Source organism: Mesoplodon mirus (assembly GCF_964341445.2).
Source record: "Mesoplodon mirus genome assembly, chromosome: 5".
Lineage (NCBI taxonomy): Eukaryota > Metazoa > Chordata > Mammalia > Artiodactyla > Ziphiidae > Mesoplodon > Mesoplodon mirus.
Genome location: NC_138980.1, coordinates 89299702 through 89322700, shown reverse-complemented (window position 1 = coordinate 89322700; position 22999 = coordinate 89299702). Strand labels below are relative to the sequence as shown.

At 35.1% G+C, this 22999-nt stretch overlaps 1 protein-coding gene across 1 annotated transcript in view; it reads left to right on the top strand.

Moving 5' to 3' along the window:
• The window catches only part of AP3S1 (adaptor related protein complex 3 subunit sigma 1), a 68571-nt gene that overhangs the window by 23475 nt on the left and 22097 nt on the right, over positions 1-22999 (top strand). Inside the window, 3 exon segments of the mRNA XM_082621885.1 lie at positions 1577-1668; positions 5034-5145; positions 21432-21503. Coding sequence (XP_082478011.1) covers positions 1577-1668; positions 5034-5145; positions 21432-21503 — 276 coding nt within the window.

The following is a 22999-nucleotide window of genomic DNA, read 5'->3' as shown; positions in this document are numbered from 1 at the left end:
GAGCTGTGGTAACTTTTTTTCCACATTAAACTTTTGAGAATCATTCATATTGATGGGTATAATATACTGATTTAATTTTTACTGCTTATAGGATTCTATTTTATAAGCATACCACAGGGACTTCCCTGGTGGCACAGTGGTTAAGAATCCGCCTGCCAATGCAGGGGACATGGGTTCGAGCCCTGGTCCAGGAAGATCCCACATATCGTGGAGCAACTAAGCCCGTGCACCACAACTACTGAGCCTGCGCTCTGGAGCCCACGAGCCACAACTACGGAAGCCCGCATGCCTAGAGCCCATGCTCCACAACAAGAGAAGCCACCGCAATGAGAAGCCCGTGCACCACAACACTTGCTGCAACTAGAGAAAGGCCGCACGCAGCAATGAAGACCCAATGCAGCCAAAAAAATAAAAAATAAATAAATAAATTAATTAAAAATGTGTACCATAATTTATGTGTGGTTGATGGACATTTGGGTTGTTTTCAGCTTTTTGTTGTTGTTATGGTGCTTTTATGAACATTCTTCTACGTGCTTCTTGGTATACAGGTTAAGAATTTATTATGTATATGTAGTTGACCAATTTTCTTTTGTTTTTGACCTTCAAAAACAATGGTTTCGGACCTCACTGGTGGCACAGTGGTTGAGGGTCTGCCTGCCGATGCAGGGGACGCGGGTTCGTGCCCCGGTCCAGGAGGATCCCACATGCCGCGGAGCGGCTGGGCCCGTGAGCCGTGGCCACTGAGCCTGTGTGTCCGGAGCCTGTGCTCCGCAACGGGAGAGGCCACAACAGTGAGAGGCCCGCGTACTGCAAAAAAAACCAAAAAACAAAAAAAACAATGAAACAATGGTTTCATATGGGTTATCATTGTACCTAGGAGTGGAGTGCTGGATTGTAAAACTTTTTGCCCAAGTGGTTATACCACTTACCTTCCCACTGGTAGGATGAGTTTCTTTGACTCCACATCTTTGTCAACATTTGATAGTGTCATAATTTTACATTTTTGCTGATATGGTACATGTGGAGTTATCTCATTGTTACTTTAACTTGTGTTTCACTTCATTACTAATGAGGTTTACCATCTTTTTATTTGTTTATGGACCATCATATTTTCTTTCCTGTGAAATTCTTGTACGTGATTTTGCCCAGTTTTCTATTGCAGTGTTTGAGAAGCTGACTCTTTTTTACTGGGATATGAATTGCTTGGTGAATTTAACTTCATCTCTTTATTTCAGTTTACTCATTTGTAAAACAACGGGCTTTGACTAGTTAATATCTAGTGTCCCTTTTACTAGTGTCTATAATTCATGTGTCTGATATTTTTCTTGTTGGTTTTTGAAGCTGAGAAATAAGTTTTATTGAAGTGATAAACTATAAAGTGCTGATTTTTTGTTTTGTTTTTAATTTTAAAATGTTAGGTTTTGTTTCTTTTAAAGTATGATAGGTTAGTTCTCCAAGGACTGCACTCTTAGATGAATTTCCCAGACAGATACTACTACCTTTTATTTTTTTAATTCTTATAATGCTGTTAAACCTAGAAATTAGATCCTAACATATATGAATTATTCTTTCTCAGAGTGAAGATACACAACAGCAAATCATCAGGGAGACATTCCATTTGGTATCTAAGAGAGATGAAAATGTTTGTAATTTCCTAGAAGGAGGATTGTAAGTAAAGCATTTCATGGACATTTCTAATCTTTGACTATATGAGTAAAATATATACTGTTTAATTGTTTTATCTTAAAATTTCCTAATTGATTAATTGGATTGGGGGAATTAATTGCCGTTTATGTTAACTATAAATCTAACTTAAATAATTTTTTGAAGATATTTAATCTTTTTCTTTTAAAAATTTATAAAGGCATTTTATATAAAGGTAATATATTCATATGGCAAAAATTCAAACATTACATGGAAGTATAAAATTTAGACCTAGTCTTCCTCCTCCAGCTTTAGTCCTTCTTCCCAGTTTCTTGTGTATCCTTCTAGAAAATTAATTTTGCACTAACATATAGAAGTATAACCTTAAAAATTTTTACTTATGGGATCACACATGTATGCTGGTTTTCATGTTGCTTGTTTGCACTTATACTTTGAAAAACTCTGCATATAAACCCATCTAAAGCAATCTCATTCTTTTTAATGACTACAGAGTACTCCTTAGGCTGAATGGACCTGTTTTCATAAGAATTTAGATAGCACCCTTTATTTTATATTATGATCAATTCTGACGTCTGCTTTTCTAATATATGTGTGTGTCTAGATAGACAGATTCGAATTCAGCTAAGACTTTTCTATTTTTAAAATGAATAAATAAAAATTGCTTATGATTAGTTTGCCAACTATTGTAAATAGTTTTAAATTAATGGGTTTCATGAAAATAATTTGTTCTCAAATAATTTCATAAACTTTCCTTCCCGTGTTTATATGTTTAATTTCTTAACAAGATATTTCCTCAGTGACAATTCAAAAACTAAACTTTAGCTGAACCTCATTATGAATAATCAGAGATTAGTCTGAGAAACTTAAACTTTTCTGTATTTTTAAGGTGTATGATGCATATTATGAAAAACAGTTTTCATAATAGAGAATTCATTCTAACCTGACTATAAATTACTTTTTATCATGTAGAAAGTTTACTTGCATTTCTTGAAAGGTTATATCATGCTGCTCTTAAATTTGCAAATACACACCTATGATTTGTAAATTTTGCTGTTAACTCGAGGCCTCCAATGTAATAGTTGAGACAGATGTACTTGCTTTCTGTTTTTGTATTTTAATTGTACTTTACTTATCTCTCTTAAACTGTAGTTGAGTTGTGTTTGCCATTACCATCGTTTCCCTTTATCTCAGCTCCTTAATCTTCTAACCTCATAGGAAATTAATCACCCAGCACAGTGCAAGAAATTGATTGGTCTAACCAGGGCACTGTTTGAACTAGGAAGTATGACTTGAGTTTGTAATTATTCTTTTCCAACCTTACAAAAAGTAGAAAGCAAATATTGCATCAGAGACGAGGCTACACATCTGGTTTAGTCCTAGTTTTGTTACTAACAAGCTGGTTTTCTTGGTTAGGTCACTTAAATTCTTTGTACCTCAGTTTTCTCCTCTTATGTTAAATAAGATATTTGGACTAAGGATTTCTAAAATTCTGTATCTTTCATGTCGTGTATTACATTCTATACAAGAATTTGAATCAGTATTGTACTATAGTATAAAGATGAAATTATAACAAAACGTGTACTTATATTAATATTTTGTTTTCTTTTAATAACTTTAATTGTCATTTTGAAACTTACAGTTTTCAAAAGTTTGGTCTTCTTTTAAAGCAGATCCAAACAAAAATTTAAGATAATCACTAAATTGCAGATTCAGGATGAAGTAGAGTCTGCTGTTGCTTCTTTTTGTCCCTTTCAAGGAACAGTTGCAATGATAGTCTATAAATACAACTCAGAGAATCTTTAAAGTGCTTGTACATATTTTTAAATTGTGTACCTTTTCTAGATAGTAGGAGTTTTTAATTCTTGTCAAAGATCATTTTCACTTTTGGTATTAGAGGATATAAAGTAATAAAAAATAATGAGTGTATACTTAGAGAAGTTGTTTCTACAAAACTTGTGAATTTAGTATTACTTTTATTGAGTGACAAATAGGGACTTCCCTGGTGCTCCAGTGGTTAAGACTCCATGCTTCCACTGCAGGGGGCATGGGTTTGATCCCTGATCGGGAACTAAGATCCCACATGTTGCTCAGTGCAGCCAAAAAAAAAAAAAAAAAAAAAAGAAATAGGTGTTATTTTCCTTTGTCTTGTTTGAATGTTCAGTTAGCTCTGATTATACTTAGCCTTGATTTTTTTATGTTTCGTTAGTGTTAAAGGGTCTTTTGAGAAGGTGAATGAATTGTTGTAAACTTAACTATGGAACAGTTAAACTGTATTTAGAAAAATAAAAGGTGTTTGTAATGATTCCTGAATTATTATTTTTAAAACTCTGAAATTCCAGTCAACATAAATAAAAATATTTGGCAAAAGGATTGAGTATCTCTTAGCTCAGTTTTCTTGCATTTATATTGCAAAACAAAATGTGTTTTTGGAGAAGATCTTGATGGTAAATATGTCCAAAACTTAAGAAGAAATGTCATTTTTTTTTTCCTAGTTGATAATCAGTGTTAAGCTGTGTAACATACTGTGACCTATGGAGTTAAATCTAGTAAGCTCTTAAAAATGCCCTATGGGGCTTCCCTGGTGGCGCAGTGGTTGAGAGTCCGCCTGCCGATGCAGGGGACACGGGTTCGTGCCCTGGTCCGGGAAGATCCCACATGCCGTGGAGCGGATGGGCCCGTGAGCCATGGCCGCTGAGCCTGAGCGTCCGGAGCCTGTGCTCCGCAACGGGAGAGGCCACAACAGTGAGAGGCCCGTGTACCACAAAAAAAAAAAAAAAAAAAAAAAAAAGCCCTATGATCTCATTTCTGCCTACTTCTCTGACCTAATCGCTTGCTAATCTTTCATTGATCGCAGGCCTTCTTTTTCTTTCTTGAGCACAGATATTTCGTTCTTGATGAAATTGCTTTTTTATTAGTCTACCTTTGCCTGCAATGCTCTTCTCTAAATTTTTTCATGGCAGGTTCCTTATCATTAGATCTCAGTCTAAACATCAACTCTTTTAACACCCAATAAGAAGTAGCAAATCCATCAATGTGGCATCATCCTCTTTTGATTCTCTAAGTAGTCCCTTCCACTCTGATAATATTTTCTTTGTTTGTTTATTGCTCCTTACCCACTCTCAGTACCTGGCACATAGTAAGTACTCAGTAAATAATTGAATGAATGAATGAACTAATGTTAAGCATCGGCATCTTTTACTTGACTTCTCTGAAGAAAACAACCATCTAGTTCACTTGAATGCTATGTCATTAAATGTTACCTTTCTTTTTATAGAAGGTTTTAAACAAATTGTCAGTTTTCTTGAACTAATGAAAATGTTTTTCATTTTGTAGATATAACATTCCAATTGTTTTGTTTTGTCATTTAGATTAATTGGAGGATCTGACAACAAACTGATTTATAGACATTATGCAACATTATATTTTGTCTTCTGTGTGGATTCTTCAGAAAGTGAACTTGGCATTTTAGATCTAATTCAAGTAAGTTAACACTTGCCTCTTACTGTCTTAAACAACAATTTTGGCATTTCAATTTTTTAAAACTTCTGTGTTCTAAATTTTCTAAAATGATGTTTTGTTTGGTAAGAAATAAGTGTTCTATAGTAGATGTTGGGTGGATAAAAGCGGGATGAGGGATGTAGAAGCACAGAGTCATTTAATCTAATTAAGACTAACTGCAACTGATTTCCTCATGCCCTTTTTTCCTGTTCATGTAAGTCACCACAAGAACCCCAACACTCATGGGTCTTTTACCATATGTATCCAGATCTAACCCCCAAACCCACCCCTTTCTATCTCCTGAAAATCTTTCATAATGGCCCTGGAACTCAAGGTCAGTCATCAGCAAATTTCTCCTTATCTTCAACCTCTTCTGTTAATATTATCTTCACCTTTTTGCTGTAGGTTAAATCTGGCTTCCCTGATGAAACTACCTGCCACCCTCTCAAGTAGTAGTAGCAGTTTTCTCTTTTGCTTTCTTCATACCATTGAGTCTGGAGGGTGTTCTCTTTGCTTCTCATTACATTTTCCAGACCCTTTTCTCTTCTAAAATATCTCCAGACTTTATCTCATGTTCTCAAACTATACCTACTTCTACCAATCCGGTTGCAGTAATCTCTCATTCCCACTCCCTATTCATTGGATATTTTGTCAAAAACTTTCAGTGGTCTGAGATTTTACTCTACCTGCAAGCTAACAAGTTAACTACCACAGTGTCATGGATGCTGACAGAAGATGGGAGATTTCGGGGCCAGAAACCAAGGGCTTTATTTCTGACAGCTAAAGCAGTAGTCAAAGTGACAGCATTTGCTTACACTGGTTACTCAAGTCCCAGTTCCTAAAGTGTGACTTGATAAGGTGCAGGTAAGACCTGCACACACAGCGGATTGAGTTATAGGAGAGGAAGCCCAAGCTTAGTGAACTGGAATCTTTTATAATGGACCGTAAGCATATCTGCCCATGTCCTGGAGGAAGAGAATATCTTCCAAGCAAAGTATAGATAAACCTACCCTTTGCTTTGGAGGGAAACACTATCTGTTTTCCAGGGCTGTTGGCTATACGAGCTTGCTTGAAAAGATAATCCACAATAAAGGCAGTCAGTACCTCTGTTCACATGATGTGCAGGAATGGAACACCCATGGAGAATTGTCTCCTAACAGATTTTATTTCTTAGTTCACTGACATTCACTCCAGTACTACTTGTGTTATAGTTCTTGGTTATTTCAACGTTCATGTGGATAGTTCATTCAATACACTGGTATCTTCAAACTGGAATTCCTCTTCTCCAATGAATTTTGCCCGTTACCCTACTTCACTATTCATTTCTGGACCATGTCTTTATCCAGACTTAAATCCCTCCATCATCTTAATTTCACAGTTTCCACTCTCTGCTACCATCTCTTATCTTTTATCACAATTACTGTTACTCCAACAGTTCTTTGAGCCCATTGGGACCTTCAGTCCCTTTTTTTGTTGGTTTTTTTTTTTTTGAGGATAAAAATTTTTATTGATAGTTTTTTAGGTATAGTTATACTTTTATTTATTTATTTATTTATTTTTTTGCGGTATGTGGGCCTCTCACTGTTGTGGCCTCTCCCGTTGCGGAGCACAGGCTCTGGACATGCAGGCTCAGTGGCCATGGCTCATGGGCCTAGCCGCTCCGCAGCATGTGTGATCCTCCCGGACCAGGGCGCGAACCCATGTCCCCTGCACCGGCAGGTGGACTCTCAACAACTGCGCCACCAGGGAAGCCCTAGTTATACATTTTTGAACTGTTCAATGTTTATTAATAGATAAATGGCAGCTTCAGAAAAATAGACATGTTTATATCCAGAATCCTGTATTCTCTTCCTGTGTTCCTTATATCTTTTCAGTGTGTCTTTGGGACCTTCTGTCTTTTAAATCTATCTTCTCACTGTCCCTGATCCTCCTGATGTCTTACTCTCCTTGCCCAGCTTAAACTCCATGGTCAATCATGATAATCATAGACTTGTATATACTCAGCTCTTTGCCTGAATCCACACATCTGAACATACTTAGAGAAAAAAAAGATAACCATACATGCTGGCCTCACTTTAAATTCATGATCTCTGACCTCAGTGATTCCTTAATGCTACCCAGTAATCACATTATATTTCCCTGGTCATTTCACTCTCCCACACTCCTAGACAACTGCTGATACATTCTCCTCCCCTCTCAAACCTGTAGCACTTCTAACGTGTAGCTTCCAAGTTCACTAGGCAATCAGAAGCATTCAGAAGGGAACTTCTACAGACTCTGTATCTGTGTCCTTGTACTCTCTTCTATAAGAGATGAATGAACTTTGCTCCTAGCTAAGGCCAACTCACCCACTTATATACTAGTTTACTTCTTCCTCGTTGCTCTAGCATTTTTCTCTCTTCAGTATCATTTTTTCCTCTCTTCTAGATCATTCCCACTAGTCTATAATATGTTTATATGTTCTTCCATCTTAAAAAAAAAAATTCTGTCCCTACTTCCTTCTCCAGCAACTGCCTCATTTCTTTCCCTCTCTTTATAGCAAAACACTTTAAAAACATTTTCTGTACGCAGTGTCTCAAATTTTTCTTCTCCCATTCTTTCTTGAACACATTCTAATCAGGTTTTTCAGCTCTACTGTTGCTGAATCCAAAGGTTCTCATCAGTCCTCCTTTATTTGATTAAGACTGTTTATTACTCTCTTCTTCATGAAATATCTTCTTCACTTGGCTTCTAGGATACCTGGTTTGCATCCTACTACTTTAGTTACTTCATTTTAGTTTCTTGATCTCCCTTACGTCTTCTTCTTTGGCAAATCTGTTGATTATGCAGAATCCACTTACTGCTCTCTGCACTTCCTCCACATGGGTCCACACCACCATCAGCTCTTGACTATGTCAGTAGTTTTCTGACTGGTCTTCCTGCTTCCACTGTCCTTTCCTTTTTTTCTTTTCTCAGTAAAACAGCCGGAGTGATACTATTCAAATATGTTACATTTTATACTTTTCCATTTTGAGTTCTTCAGTGGCTTTCCTTCTCACTAAGAGTAAAAGCCAAATTCCTTATAAATGACCCATGAGGCCTCACATGATCTGACTCCCCTCGCCGAACCCTACTATTTATCTTACTTCATTTTCTACTCTTTTCCCCTTTGCTCCATCGACACTGGCCTCCTTGTTCCTCAGATATATCAGCATGCTTTTACCTCAGAGCCTTTGTACTTGCTGATCTTTCTACCTAGATTGTTCTCCCCTCATCGATTATTATTTTGATGCTGTTGCTGGTCTTAATGGTTATGATAGCATGGTTGTTATATCTTAGTAGGGAATTATATGGGGAGTTGTCAAAAAACAAATATCCTACATCATATCTGAAGTAAATTCTATCATGTATTGTGGAAAATGGAAACTGTCTTGTGTTTTGCAAAAGTTTTTAGCCATTATTATTGGAAATGTTGGTAATTTGTCTTGATATTAAATAAGATACAGTAAAAAGAATTTCAGGAGGATTGTCTTATTGTCCTGTTTCTAACGTAGGCTTGAGCTGTTTTTTTAAGAAGATCCTATTGAGTTATTACATGTTGATCTATCATGTCACAAAAAAAGAAACTTTCTGTAATTTACCTTACAAGGATGAATTCTGTCACTACCTTGAACATGTTGGAAGTTCTGTAGTTGCTGTCTTTCCCCGGTGGTTATTACAGATCATTAAATACTTAAGAGGGAGTGCTGAGCATGCATAAGTCAGGCACTTGAAAAACATTGGTTGAGTGAACAAAGATGGAAGGGAGTAGCTTATTGTTTCTGCTTCTGTTTCATGAAACAGCTATTCAGAGTTTATTTAGAACTGATTTTCTTGCTTTGTCCATCCTCTAGTTTTGAGAAATATAATAAAAGTAGAAAATTATAAATCAAGAGAGTTTAGACCAAAGCCTCTTGGTTTTGTATTTTCTTTAGGGAATGGGTCAAGAAAACTTAGTAAACATCAACATGTGATAACTAAACACAGTTTCATTTGGTTTTTTTTGAATGTTTGTATTTTACTTTTATTTATTGTTTAAAATACAGAAAAACACAAAGGATAAAACAATAAATACCTATATTCCTATCATCTAGAATTAAAACTTCTTAAAAAACTTTTTTGAAGTTTTGAATTTTATCATTTGTTTTTTTGAACATTAAAAATGATATAATTCAGATGATCATTAGAAGCTTATATATATATATATATTTTTTTTTTTCTTTTTTTTGCGGTATGCGGGCCTCTCACTGTTGTGGCCTCTCCCGTTGCGGAGCACAGGCTCCGGACGCGCAGGCCCAGAGGCCATGGCTCACGGGCCCAGCCGCTCCGCGGCATATGGGATCCTCCCAGACCGGGGCACGAACCCGCATCCCCTGCATCGGCAGGCGGACTCTCAACCACTGCGCCACCAGGGAGGCCAGAAGCTTATATTTTTATGCAAAGGTTTTGTGTTTCTAAGGTATGTATGTCTTGTCCCAGATTTGACTTCTTACCTTATATAAAATCTGAGAGAAGGAATTCTTAGTAAATTCCATGTGGGAATTATACTAGTGTGTCACCAGGTTGAGTAATCAACTTCTGTTTGTTTTCTTTTAGTTCTTTGTTAGTTGGGAAAAAAAAGGTAATCTTTTTTTGTTTCTGGTGTGTACTATTTTAATGTGATATTGATTACAATATCAGCTAGTTTCAGAGTTGATAGCTAGCCGTTTTTGAAGTCCCTTCTGTTATAGCATGTTGTCATTGGAAGTGTTAAAATATTTACAGAGTGAGAATAGAAGTTAATTAAATATTAATGTTGGTTGTTTGAGTTATTTATAAGCAGTCATATTGTCCTCATTAATTTAGTTGCCACGCTGATATGGAGGCATAAAAGTTCACTAGATAATTCCAAATTTTGTAACAGTTTTCTGTATCACATGTAGCAATTATATCAGCACCAGCCTTGTTCAGTTATAGTTAGGAAAAAATTGAGGACTAACAACTAAACTTATCTTTAGGTTTAGAAAGATATGTTTTGACCATGGTGTTAGAATATGTATATAAATTAGAGCTGTTATGTATATAGCATTTGTCAGTACTACAGTACTGAGCGTTAGACTGAGTTTTGTGAAATTATTTTACTTATTGCTATTAGTGTTAATTTAGTATGATATTGAGCAAGTCATTTAATGTTAATAGACCTTGCATTTTTCACCTGTAAAGTATGCCTGTTTCAGTATGCTGCCTATAGACCTCATGAGTTGTTAGAAATATCAGTGAATTAAAGCAAAGTAGTAGTGGTTAAAACCATTCAGGCCCTTCTCTGTACTGGCTATATAACTTTGGGCAAGTTATTTAACCTCTTTGACCCTGATTTTGTTCATCTGCAAAGTGGAGGTAGTAATAATAATACCAACTCATAGAACATGTGAAAGCATTAAAAAAAGATGGTGTATGTGAAGCCTGTCGCTAAATGACTGACCTGAAGTAGTCAGTGGTTTTTAGCTAACATTATCGTTAAAGCATGTATTTTATAAGGAAGGCATATAATTTCATTAATACACAAACTGAATTGGGTAAAGAAGTCCTTTTATTTTTCTTTTTCATTTTTACAAGACTTTGTGAATCTATTTATCCTATATGTTCTTTCATGCTTGGAAGGAATTCTGCATTGTGATAGAATTATGTGATAAGAATAGGCTTAATTGAGGAAACTTGTAAGCCAAGCATACTTAGGAAAGATCCCCTGATCTTCCTACTATCTCATAGGAAGCTGCACTGATGTAGATACTACTAAACATAGAATAATTTGCCAATAGAGGCCTCACCCCTCCCATTCCACATCATTGTTCTCTTTTATTGCAAGGGTAGGCTCATTGAAAGCATCCTTGTCAGTGGGGTGGCATAAACATTACTTAAGCTTTGAGCTATACACGTTTAGGTGCCACGTGTCTTTAAGAGTTGCCTGGGAAAACTCGCTGACCAGCTCTTGAGGACTGTGGGAAGTTGCAGCTCACCTATTGGAGGATTGAGTGGGATAAACCCCTGGTCCCATGGAGAGATGAGTTCTGGTGCAGTTCCTCCTGCTGGAGAAAGAGAGAGCCCTGGCCCAATTTGTTTATTTTCCAGGCAATCCAGAGTGAATGCCCAGGATCATTTTAGGAAAATTCTGTGGTGTTTACTACACCATACTGTGTTACCAGAGTATTAAAAACTTCTGTTTTTAATAAGATTTGTTTCTTACATACGTAAGAAACCAAAAAATAGTTCTATAAACAATTTGAATCGGACACTGTTAGAGTGATTCAGCATTCTTTTTTTTTAAATTTATTTATTTAATTTATTTATTATTTTTGGCTGTATTGCGTCTTCATTGCTGCGTGTGGGCTTCCTCTAGTTGCAGCGAGCAGGGGCTACTCTTCGTTGCGGTGTGTGGTCTTCTCATTGCGGTGGCTTCTCTTGTTGTGGAGCACGAGCTCTAGGCATGCAGGCTTCAGTAGTTGTGGCACACGGGCTTAGTTGCTCTGCAGCATGTGGGATCTTCCCAGACCAGGGCTCGAACCCATGTCCCCTGCATTGGCAGGCGGATTCTTAACCACTGCGCCACCAGGGAAGCTCGATTCAGCATTCTTTTTTTTTTTTTTTTTTTTTTTTTTTTGCAGTACGCGGGCCTCTCACTGTTGTGGCCTCTCCCGTTGCGGAGCACAGGCTCCGGACGCACAGGCTTAGCGGCCATGGCTCACGGGCCCAGCCGCTCCGCGGCATATGGGATCCTCCCAGACCGGGGCACGAACCCGTATCCCCTGCATCGGCAGGCGGACTCTCAACCACTGCGCCACCAGGGAGGCCCTCGATTCAGCATTCTTAAAATCCTTTTCCTATCTTATTTTCATTGTTGAAAGGTCTGATTTACAGTCATTGGAAATGTAATAATTCACTTTTCAGTTATTTACATTGTTTCTTCTTAATGATAAACCCAGGTAACAATTTGATGATACTTACCATTCTAATTTACATGTTTTGTTGACCTCTCATCAGTGCTCTTGGGAGGCATTATTGTGTTTGGAGTTAGATGGTATGGGTTTAAATATTGGCTATGTCATCTAACAGTTCTATATCTTTGAGCAAATTACTTAGTCTTATTCATCCTCAATTTTCTTGTCTGTAAATGTTGATATTCATACCTACTTTGCCAGCATTATTATAAGAATTGGAGCTAACGTATATAAAGCAGTCAGCACAGGGCCTAGAAGATAGCAGACACATTGTTATTACTTACTTTATAGTGGTGAAGAAAGTATTTTGGAACTCAAGTACTTAAAGTCAGAGTTTTGGAGCTAGAAGTAACTTAAAACTTATTTTTTTCCCCTTCAAAGTAGGTTTGAGAGAGTGAAAAACTCAGGTTATGTTGGTATTTTTCTTTGGTTTATGATGAATTCCTTATTTCTCAGTGTAGAATAGTAGGTTTCAGGGAGGGGTTGGATATAGAGGAGAAGAGTTCCTTTTGAGCTTGGTTTTTCAAAAATTTTCTTCTTTTAAAAAAAAAAACTTTTCATGTTGAAATTATTTCAGACTTAGAAAAGTGGCAAATATAATGCAAAGAATTTTTGCAGACCGTATCTTCATCCAGATTCCTCAAATTTAACATCTTCCATAACCTCAAGTAGGTAATTAAAATCATGAAATTTACATTGATAGAATATGATTATCTAATCTGCAGATCTTATTTAAAATTTGCCAGTTGTCCCATTAAGGTAATTTTTCTTGTTTAGAGTTCAATTCAGGTTACATATAGTGTTAGTTTTCTTATCTCCTAAGTCTCCTTTACTCGGTTATAGTTCTTCATCTGTCTTCCATTCATGTCTTTCTTACCTGAATCCTTTGAAGAGTACTAGCCAGTTATTTTGTAGAGTATTCCTCAGTTTGGATTTGATGTTTCTTAATGATTAAATTCGGATTATGTATTTTTGAATATCACAAGTGATGTTATATCCTTCTCAGTGCATCATATTCAGGAGATACATGATATCATTTTACCCCATTACTTGTGATATTTATTCTGATTCCTTGGTTAATGAGGTGCCTGCCAGGTTTACCTACTTAAACTTCCATTTTCCCTTTGTGCTTAGAAGTATCCTATGGGGAATAATTTTGAGTATATAAATATCCTTTTTCTAATCATAATTTGGTCATTACTTTTAGCATCTGTTGATGATTCCTGCCTGAAAGAATTATTGTGGTGTTTGCCCAATAGTGATTTTTCCATCATGCTTTCTATACTTATTAGTTGATATTCTGTAAGGAAAAGCTAAGATTTTTATTCATTTTATTTTGTTTTAAGTCTGTTCAAGATACCAATTGTACCATATTCAATTATACACAAGAGAATATCTTTCAAGGCCAAATACCATTAAAAATATCAACTTTTGCTTGGAAGTTTAAATGGAGTTCTAACAATTGATGTCAATATGAGTTTTTTAAATGTTCTTGGAGTAGCTTCTGTGCACCAAAAGAAATAATTCAGAGGCTACTTTCATTTTCTAAATTAGTATTTGATATATTAGCCTTACAAATTCAAAACCCTACTTCTTCCTTAGATGTCTAAATCCAACATACAAATCATATTAAGTCACTTTAATGGAGAGACTACAATGTAATTAAATTTCCTATAGTACAAGAAGCCTTTGCACAATACTGTTGTTAATTTAGGTGATAAAAGTATGGACAGTTAAAATTTTTGCTTCACACTTTTATGTATTTTCTAAATTTTCTGAATAATCACCTCTTACTACATTAAAAATAAAAGATGATTTTTGTTGTTGTTGGAGGGAGTATCTCTAGTGAATAGGAGTGTGGGTTCTGCCATGAGACTTTCTGGATTTTAGTGAGGACTCTCCTACCTAACTGTGCTAGTAGTTAGTTAACTTTGTACTTTAAATTACTCTTCTGCAGATGGTTGATAAAAAGTACCTGCCTTATGGGATTACTGTGAAGGATTAAATAAAATAATCTATTTAAAGCACTTGGAACAATAGCAGTGCCATAATAGTATATACTCAATAAGTGCTATTATCATTGTTAGCTTTTAAACTTAAAAAAAAATTTTATTTTAAAAAATAGAAATAAATCACACAATATGAATCATTGAGTTCTTTAAGAACTCTTAAAGAATCATTATGACATCAATATAGAAGACAGTCCTTTTATCAACTCTTAATTTTTTCATATTGAAGTCAAGAGTTTAATATGTCTAAATTAACTGGTACATAGTAAATGCACCATAAATATCTCTATTTTTACTGTTAGAAAAATATCCGTCATCACTGGCACATTAGTGTCTAGGTCAGGTTTAGTGGAAATCCAGTTCAGAATCCAGTCATAGGCTAGCCTGAGTGCTACTTACACACCTTAAACACCATACATTAAAGATTCTGAATATTATATGCAACAGTGTTGTATTCATAGTTGTTCTTCAAAGCTAATTAATCTGATTTTAAGTTCAGTCTGTGTTCCCTAGCTTTCTTGGAACATTTTTAGTGGTATTTTTTGATTCCTTACTTGAGCTAAGCCAGTATCTCTCTAGAACATCTTGCTGCTGACTGAAAAAAAATTTTTTTAATCTCTTGACATATTCCTAAATTTATGCCTTCTATTCTTGGGCTTAAGACTTTTCCTGTCTTATAACATGTCAGTTTAACATTTACGTATTTTATTTAATATTATAGATTAGAAACAGTAAGAGCAATTCCTCCTGAAATTTAACAGAATTCCCCAAACCCAGAAATTTTTTTTTTTCCCTAGAAACTCTAAAGAAGAGTCTGCCAAATAAGTGATATTGCTTAAGGATATTTTTGTGGCATTTATTTTATCTAGTGCACATTTTTATTTTTGCATCTGTGTATAGTATTATAATACTAGCTAAAATATATTGAGTACTTTTTTTGGTGAGATACTGTTCTAAGCCATTTATATTTATTAATCACTAAAACAACTCCATGGCATAGGCACTATTATTATACCCGAATGAGGCTTAGAATTAAATAACTTGCCCTAGATTTCATAGTCAGAGGCTAAGCTGGAATTTTAGTAGAGTACTAAGTATTCTTAAGTACTAAGCTGCTTTGGAATAGATTCCTGTTACCCTTTGTGATCCAGGGATATAGATTTGTAATTAAAGATAAAGGAAACACAAGGAAATTTTGTTGATAGAAGGGCACAGGGAAGGGAGACTCTGTTTATATGTGGATGTGGCATTTTTCTGAATATCTCTATATTTATTTTTGAAAAACTATATAATTATTTAAAATGAAGGAAAACTTAAAATATTATTCTTAATAAATTAAAAGTAATTTTTCTTCCACCAGCCTTTGAATTTCCAAGGCCAGAGATTAATGAGTAGCTACTTAGTAGATAACAGTTATATTGAAATTGACTTTAAACTTTTATCATTTAAAAATGAAACACAAGAGGGTGCCATGTACCATGTTGCTTCTAGTTTTTTAGTCTTTTTATGTTTCTCTTTGTGAAATATAATGCAACAGCAGTTTTATTATTTTTTGGTTGTCCTGGCTAGAACCCCCAAGGCCCATTAATTTGTTTTTCTTAATTTCTTAACTTCAGTTTGTAGATTATTAGTTTTGTATTGACCTTGTCCATGCAACGAATCATCAGTGTATATTTATCTTGGGGCTCCAGATTCTAATTACGTTAAGTAATTCTTGCTAACTCAAAAGAAAATTAATGGAGAGTTTTTTGAAGTGGGTTTTTAAGTTTTCATCCAAACTTAACATTTGAATGCCTTAAATCTTAAGCATTCTTTCCCTAAGTTAAGAACATGTAGTTGTAATGATATATTGCTGCAGGGCACTTTTTAAAAAAGTATTTACATTTTTCATACTTGGTATTGTTCTGTTCTAAATATTAACAACCTTTTTTCTTTCTAAGTTAGTAAGCAAATCCCAAAAACTTGGACACCACAGTATGTAGTTACCTTGCTTTTATATCAATGTTTATTAGCAGAATTAGAATTTTCTCTTTCTGTTTTAATTTTGTAATCATATGTTTTGAACAGCCAGATAAATAATACTGGCTTTTGTTTAGTCGATGTGTTTTGGGCAGTGTTCAACACTTTATCTAAATTATTTAACTAAACCTTTAAGGTAATCCAGAAAGGTAGACAGATGTATAACTATTTTATAGTTCTGATATTTGGAGGAGTTAAGTGACGCTTAGGCTCACATAGCTAGGTAGTAGCTAAGGAGGAATTTGAAGCCAGGTCTTTCTGGTTTCCTCACTACTTTGCTATACTGCCTCTATAGACAGCTCATACTTTTTACACATTATATTTCACCAGTGGCACATTCGATGCTACCAAGAAATTTTTTTCTCTCTTTGTCAAATGTAGTCTATGTTCAGTGGGTTCCACTGATCCTTCGTAAGTAATACATAAGTGAAGGGAAACTATTCAGACAGCATTTTCACCAAGATAATCATCTTCTGATGGTTAAGAAAGAATGGCTACAGTATATGGGTAATCAAACCAGTGGATCTGGAAAAAGTAAACATGAAAAAATAAAGCCATACTGGAAACTTTATTCTGAATAGTAAGTTTAATAATGATTTTAAATTAAGAAAGACCACCTCACACCACATACGAAAATTAATTCCAGATAGATTTGGTCCAAACATGAAAAATAAAACCATGAAGCTTTTATTTTCTTCTGGGAGAATATCTTCCTGACCTTGCTGTAGGCAAAAATTTCTTAAATTGGACAAAAAAAAGATTAACCATAAAGGAAAAAAGCTGATAAGTTGGACTATATTGAAATTTAAAGCTTCTGTTCTTCCAAGAATGTTATTAGGAGAATGAAAAGGCAAGTCAGAGTAGAAAAAGATATCTGTAATATGTGTGTATGACAGGACTGTATCTAGACTATGTAAAGAATTTCTATACATCAATAAGAAAAAGACAGGTAATAAGCAGAAGTCTTGAACAGAAAAATGAGCAGAAGTCTTCAATAGACATCATGAAAAAGGATATCAAAATGGTAAATATGAAATGGTGGTCCGTCTCTTTAGGCTTCAGGGAAATACAAATGAATATCACCATGAGAGACCACCAGACACCCAAAAGAATGACTAAAATTAAAAGATTGACAACATACAGGGCTGACAAGGATGTGGCACTGTGGGAACTCCCATATACTATGATTTGGATTGTAAATTTTTTTTTTTAATGGCTGCGCCACACGGCTTGCGGGATCTTAGTTCCCTGAGAGGGATCAAACCCACACCCCCTACATTGGAAGCATGGAGTCTTAACCACTGGACTGCCAAGGAAGTCCCTGGATTGTAAATTTTTATAATTGCTTTGAAAATCTATTGAAAATCACTTTGAAAACCTATCTGCTCCATGGCCCAGTGATTCTACTCTAGGTATACATTCAGTAGATATGTGTATGTATGTTCACTAAAACACTTATATAAGATATGTATGTTCACTAAAAGACTTATATAAGAATTAGTATCATTACTAATTGTAATGGCCCCATGCTGGACCCGAACTTCTGTCAACCGTGGAATAGATAAATACATTGTGGTATATTTCTGCAATAGCACACTGTATAACAACAAGAATGAATGAACTGTTATACTAATATTATGTAACAAAATAAATGAATCTCACAAACAAATCAATGAATAGAAGAAGCCACTCATATGGTTCCATACTGTATGATTCCATTTAAATACACGGTTGTCCCTTGGTATGGTAGTTGGCATCTGCCGGGAATTGGTTACAGGACCTGCTATGACCAGAATCCGTGGATGCTTAAGTCCCTTACAGTTGGCCTTCTGTATCTGTGGGTTCCGCATCCCTGGATTCAGCCAACCATGGGTAGTATAGTACTATATTTATTGAAAAAAACTTGTTTCTAAGCATGTGCGCAGCATTGGACCCACACAGCTCAAGCCCAGATTGTTCAAGGGTCAATAGTAGTTCAGAAATAGACAAAATATATCTTTAATGTTAGAAAGCAGGGTAGTTACCCTTGATGTTGATAGCTGCCTAATGGAGTATGAGAGGACTTCTACAGTGCTGGTAATAGTCTAACACCTGAATATTAAGTGCTGGTTACACAGGTGTACTTACTTTGTGAAAATTCATCAGGTTGTACATTGTTATGATTTGTGTACTTTTTTTATTATTGAGGTATAGTTGGCTTACAACATTACATTGGTTTCACGTGTACAACATAGTGATTCACAGTTTTTATAGACTTTACTCCATTTAAAGTTATTATAAAATATTGGCTATTATAAAATATTGTCTATATTCCCTGTGCTGTATAATATATCCTTGTAGCTTATTAATTTTATACATAGTTGTTTGTACCTCATAATCCCCTATTCCTATCTTTCCCCTCCCCCTTCCCTCTTCCCACTGATAACCACTAGTTTGTTATGTATATCTGTGAGTCTGTTTCTGTTTTGTTATAGTCATTCGTTTGTTTTATTTTTTAGATTCCACATGAAGGTGATAACAGACAGTATTTGTCTTTCTCTCTGACTTATTTCTCTATGCATGATACCCTCCATGTTGTTGGAACTGGCAAAATTTCATTCTTTTTCATGGTTGAGTAGTATTCCTCTGTGTGTGTGTGTGTGTGTGTGTGTGTGTGTGTATACCATGCCTTTATCCACTCATCTGTTGATGGACACTGAGGTTGCTTCCATATCTTGGCAGTTGTAAATAATGCTGCTGTGAACATTGGGGTACATGCATCTTTTCAAGTTACTGTTTTTTTTTTCTTCAGCTATATACCCAGGAGTGGAATTGCTGGGTGATATGGTAGTTCTGTTTTTAATTTTTTGAGGAACCTCCATACTGTTTTATGCAGTGGCTGCGCCAATTTACATTCCTACAAACAGTGTTGTGTACTTTTCTGTACATATGTTATACTTCAGTAAAAATTTACTGAAGGACAGAACTTAAATGGTTTTATTTCCTGTAACTTATTTAACTATGAGTTTATAAATGTATTCAGACCACTTCCATGTTAGAGATACTGTGTCAAAAATAAATTCATCTTTCTCAATGGGAAAATTTTCTCTGACTCCTCAAGAAGTCAGTATTTGTTAAATGCTTATTCTTTGTTCAAGAAGCATTATCCCATTCTATCCTCATAACAAGAATGTGTTATAAGAAGAAGAAAAGTGAGTCAGAATTAGAAATAGAATGAATAAAGTCATTTCACGGACCATGTCACCAAGACCTTGAGGAGAAATAGATGAAGTTGGGAGTTTGGATAGGTACTCAACAATATATATTTTCTCCTTACCACACAGTTGAAACAAACTAGGCACTCACTTGAGGATGACCTTTGTATGCCCCACACTTGGTCATCTTAATAACTTGCCTTCTCATAAATGAAACTATGTGTAAAGCTGTATATTCTTGGTTACTACTGATCTTTTATTTCTCCTGGTCTAAGTCAAGGATCAACAAATTACATCCTGCAGGTCAAATTCAGCCTGCTACCTGTTTTTGTAAATGAAGTTTTATTCGAATAGAGCCATGCTCATTTGTTTATGTATTGTCTGTGGCTGCTTTTGTGCTATACTGTATGGCCCACAAAGCCTAAAATTAAAATCTTTACTCTCTAGTCCTTTGCAGAGAACGTTTGCCAACCCTTGGTCTAAGACAATGTTGATCATGGTCATATAGTTAAATACATGGTTTCACTGTCTTATTCATCTACATTGATGCCAGGAAGGAGCCTTGGATTGTGGATCTGTGTAAATTGGCCTCAGATTGGAGTAGTTATAGCAAGAAGCCTGTTGTTTAGATTTTACTCTGTCCGGTAGGATCACCTATGAATACAGTGACCATACATTTCAGTTTGCTTGGAACAGTCCTGGTTTACATCTGTTGTTCCAGGTTATTATTATAGTACAATAACATTGCATACTGTTATTATAATATAATAATTAATAGATGCTCTCTTTTACTCTTAATACCCCCCAGTTCGAATGATAAACTTATGATCATTCTATCTGTGAAAATTACCACTGAGAAGGGTAGTGGATACAGAAATAGTGATAGAATAGTGACAACTATGCAAAGTGGAATTTAAGAGATTAATTTTGGAAAGTTTGTATCAGAGGTCCCCAAGACCATCTCAGTGATTTGCTAGGAATCACAGGACTCAGAAGTTGCTATGTTTATGGTTAGGGTTTATTACAGTGAAAGTATACAGAGTAAAACCATCAAAGGCACATGAAGGGAAGTATGGAGGAAACCAGGTGCAAGCTTCCAGGTGTTGTCCCTTTCTACTGGAGTCACACAAGATGTGCTTAATTCCCCCAGAAGTGATATGTGATGACATGTGCAAAGTGTTCCAAACTAGGCAACTCACCCTAGCCTGGGTTTCCAGGATTTTTATTGGGGGTCAGTCACATAGGCATGTGACACCTCCATGACTGACCTTGTTTACTTAAGCTCCAGAACCTCAGAGAAAAAATATGTTCATTGTAAATCACACTGTTAGCATAAACTGTCTGCTCACACTGGTACAGTGTGGCCCAGGGCCTCAGGCATGCAGAAACACTCTTATCAGATAGAACTTTCCAAGGGCTCAGAGCTCAGTTCCCAGGAACTAGCCAAAGGCTAGTCTGAAAACAGGCCATTTTGGGGAATGTATAGGGGTTGAACAACCCAGGCTTACTGAGTTAACCCTTTCCCACACAAGGTCGTACAAGGTATTTGAACCAGAGTTTGAGTCCAGGTAAGTCTGATTCCAAAGTCTGTGCTCTTCCCATAAGTTTAATTTTTAGTGATCTTTTATACTGATTTGCTAATTTAAAATTATTGGCTATATTAGATGTGGTTGAGACTTGGACTGTGCCCATCTAGCTTGATAGATACTTATGACAAGCTTTCTTTTTTCCTCATATGAAGATAGGGAGCCTGATTTGAGTATTTTTCAGTATTTTTGTAAGTAATGGTACTAACAATTTTTAGGTCTTAGTAATTTTCAGTGAAGTTTATTTTGTTTATTGTATTTCATTTATTAATGTATTGAAAAATAGTTTAGATGTACAGGCTATAATTATTCCTTTTGCACTTAATACAGATTTTAATTGAAAAAAGAAATGTGATAATAGAGTTAGAAGTTTTAATTCACAATTAAGAATTGTCTGCCTTATAGGTAATAGATTTGAATGAACTTATTCAGTTCTCAAAAGCTTTTAACCTTTTTTCTTTTCTTTAGGTATTTGTGGAAACATTAGACAAGTGTTTTGAAAACGTCTGTGAACTGGATTTAATTTTCCATGTAGACAAGGTACAGTTTCTACATTATCAAATTTTCTAAGCTTTTTATCTTAGAAAAAAATGTTAATTTGTATTTGTCAAAGTAAAAATAGACTTAGTGAATAATACTGTTTTTATTCCTTTATTCAATTCATAAGTATATTTACTGTGAGCCAGGCACTGTGCTTAGTGAAGAAGGTTCAGACCCTGGCCTAGAGGAATTCACATCTAGAGGAGGACAATGGGAATGGAGGAAATTATATTTAAACTGGATTTTTTTAGGGATTAGTAGATATTTCACAGACAGAAAAGGAAAGGATGACTCTACAGGCAGAGATATAAAATACATGCTTTTTGTGAGGGGAGGATTTGATATTGATCATGAGGCCTTAAAGTACCTTTAGTGACATGGATTTTGGGCTTCATTCTGAAGCAATTTGGTTTTTTAAAACAAGTTTCTATTAACATTATTGTTGCTTTGTTCATTTTTTGCAGGGGCAAGATAATTGTTTTTTTCTGTGTTAAGGATGTTGGATTGGTAGGTGGGAGATTAAAGTCAAGGAAATCAATTAGAAGTCTATTGCAGTAGTCCAGAAAGAAATGAACTAAGGCAGTAGAGTGGGGATGAAAGAAAGTATATAATTGATAGGACTTGATGGCCTATTGAAAGGAGGTGAGAGAAAGGAAGAATGACTGAAATTCTCTAGCCAGTATTATTGGGTATCGGGGATAGGAAATTTACGAGGAAGAGATTCCACTTTTACTATATATAGATTTTTTTCTCTATAAGTTCATATAATGTAACAGACTGTTTTGAATGGTTAAGCCATTGAATAAAATTGTCTGGAAATAATCTGAAAATTTTAGCAAAAAATTGTGATTTTTAAAAATCAGCTTTATTGAAGTGTAATTTACACACATGAAAATTCAGCAGCTTTAAGCATACATTTGACTAAGTTTTGGCAAGTGCATTTAGTTATGTAACCATTACCACAATCAAGATATAGCACAAGGAATGCATTATATTATTTGTGAACATCAAAAGAATACATTTACTATTAGCTGGTCCTTTAGATCATATTTCTCATTTACTAAATGATTTAATTTCATATATTGACTCATTTTGGATATAGAACTTAAACTTGATATTTTTAAGAGAATTATTTTAGTTTTCTACTGCTTTTCTCTATTATCTGTCTTATGCTATTCGCACTTACAAAGACTCCTGTTATTTTTAGGCATTAAGGTTCACAATATTCTAAAGTATGTTTTGGTACATGGTTAAACTGTTTAAAATTCTATGTTTAAAATGACTGCTCAAAGATCACTAGCTTATATGTTGCATCTAGCAATTTTCTGAGAAAATTGAAGATTCTATTGTAAAATATTGTAGCCAGAGTAAAGTTGTCACATTTGTAGCAGAGAATAAAAGTTTTCCTTAATAGGAAAATTAAGCTCTACATATATACAACTTCCATACATGATACACAGTGTTTTTAAAACTTCTATTTTATGTTAATATATGTT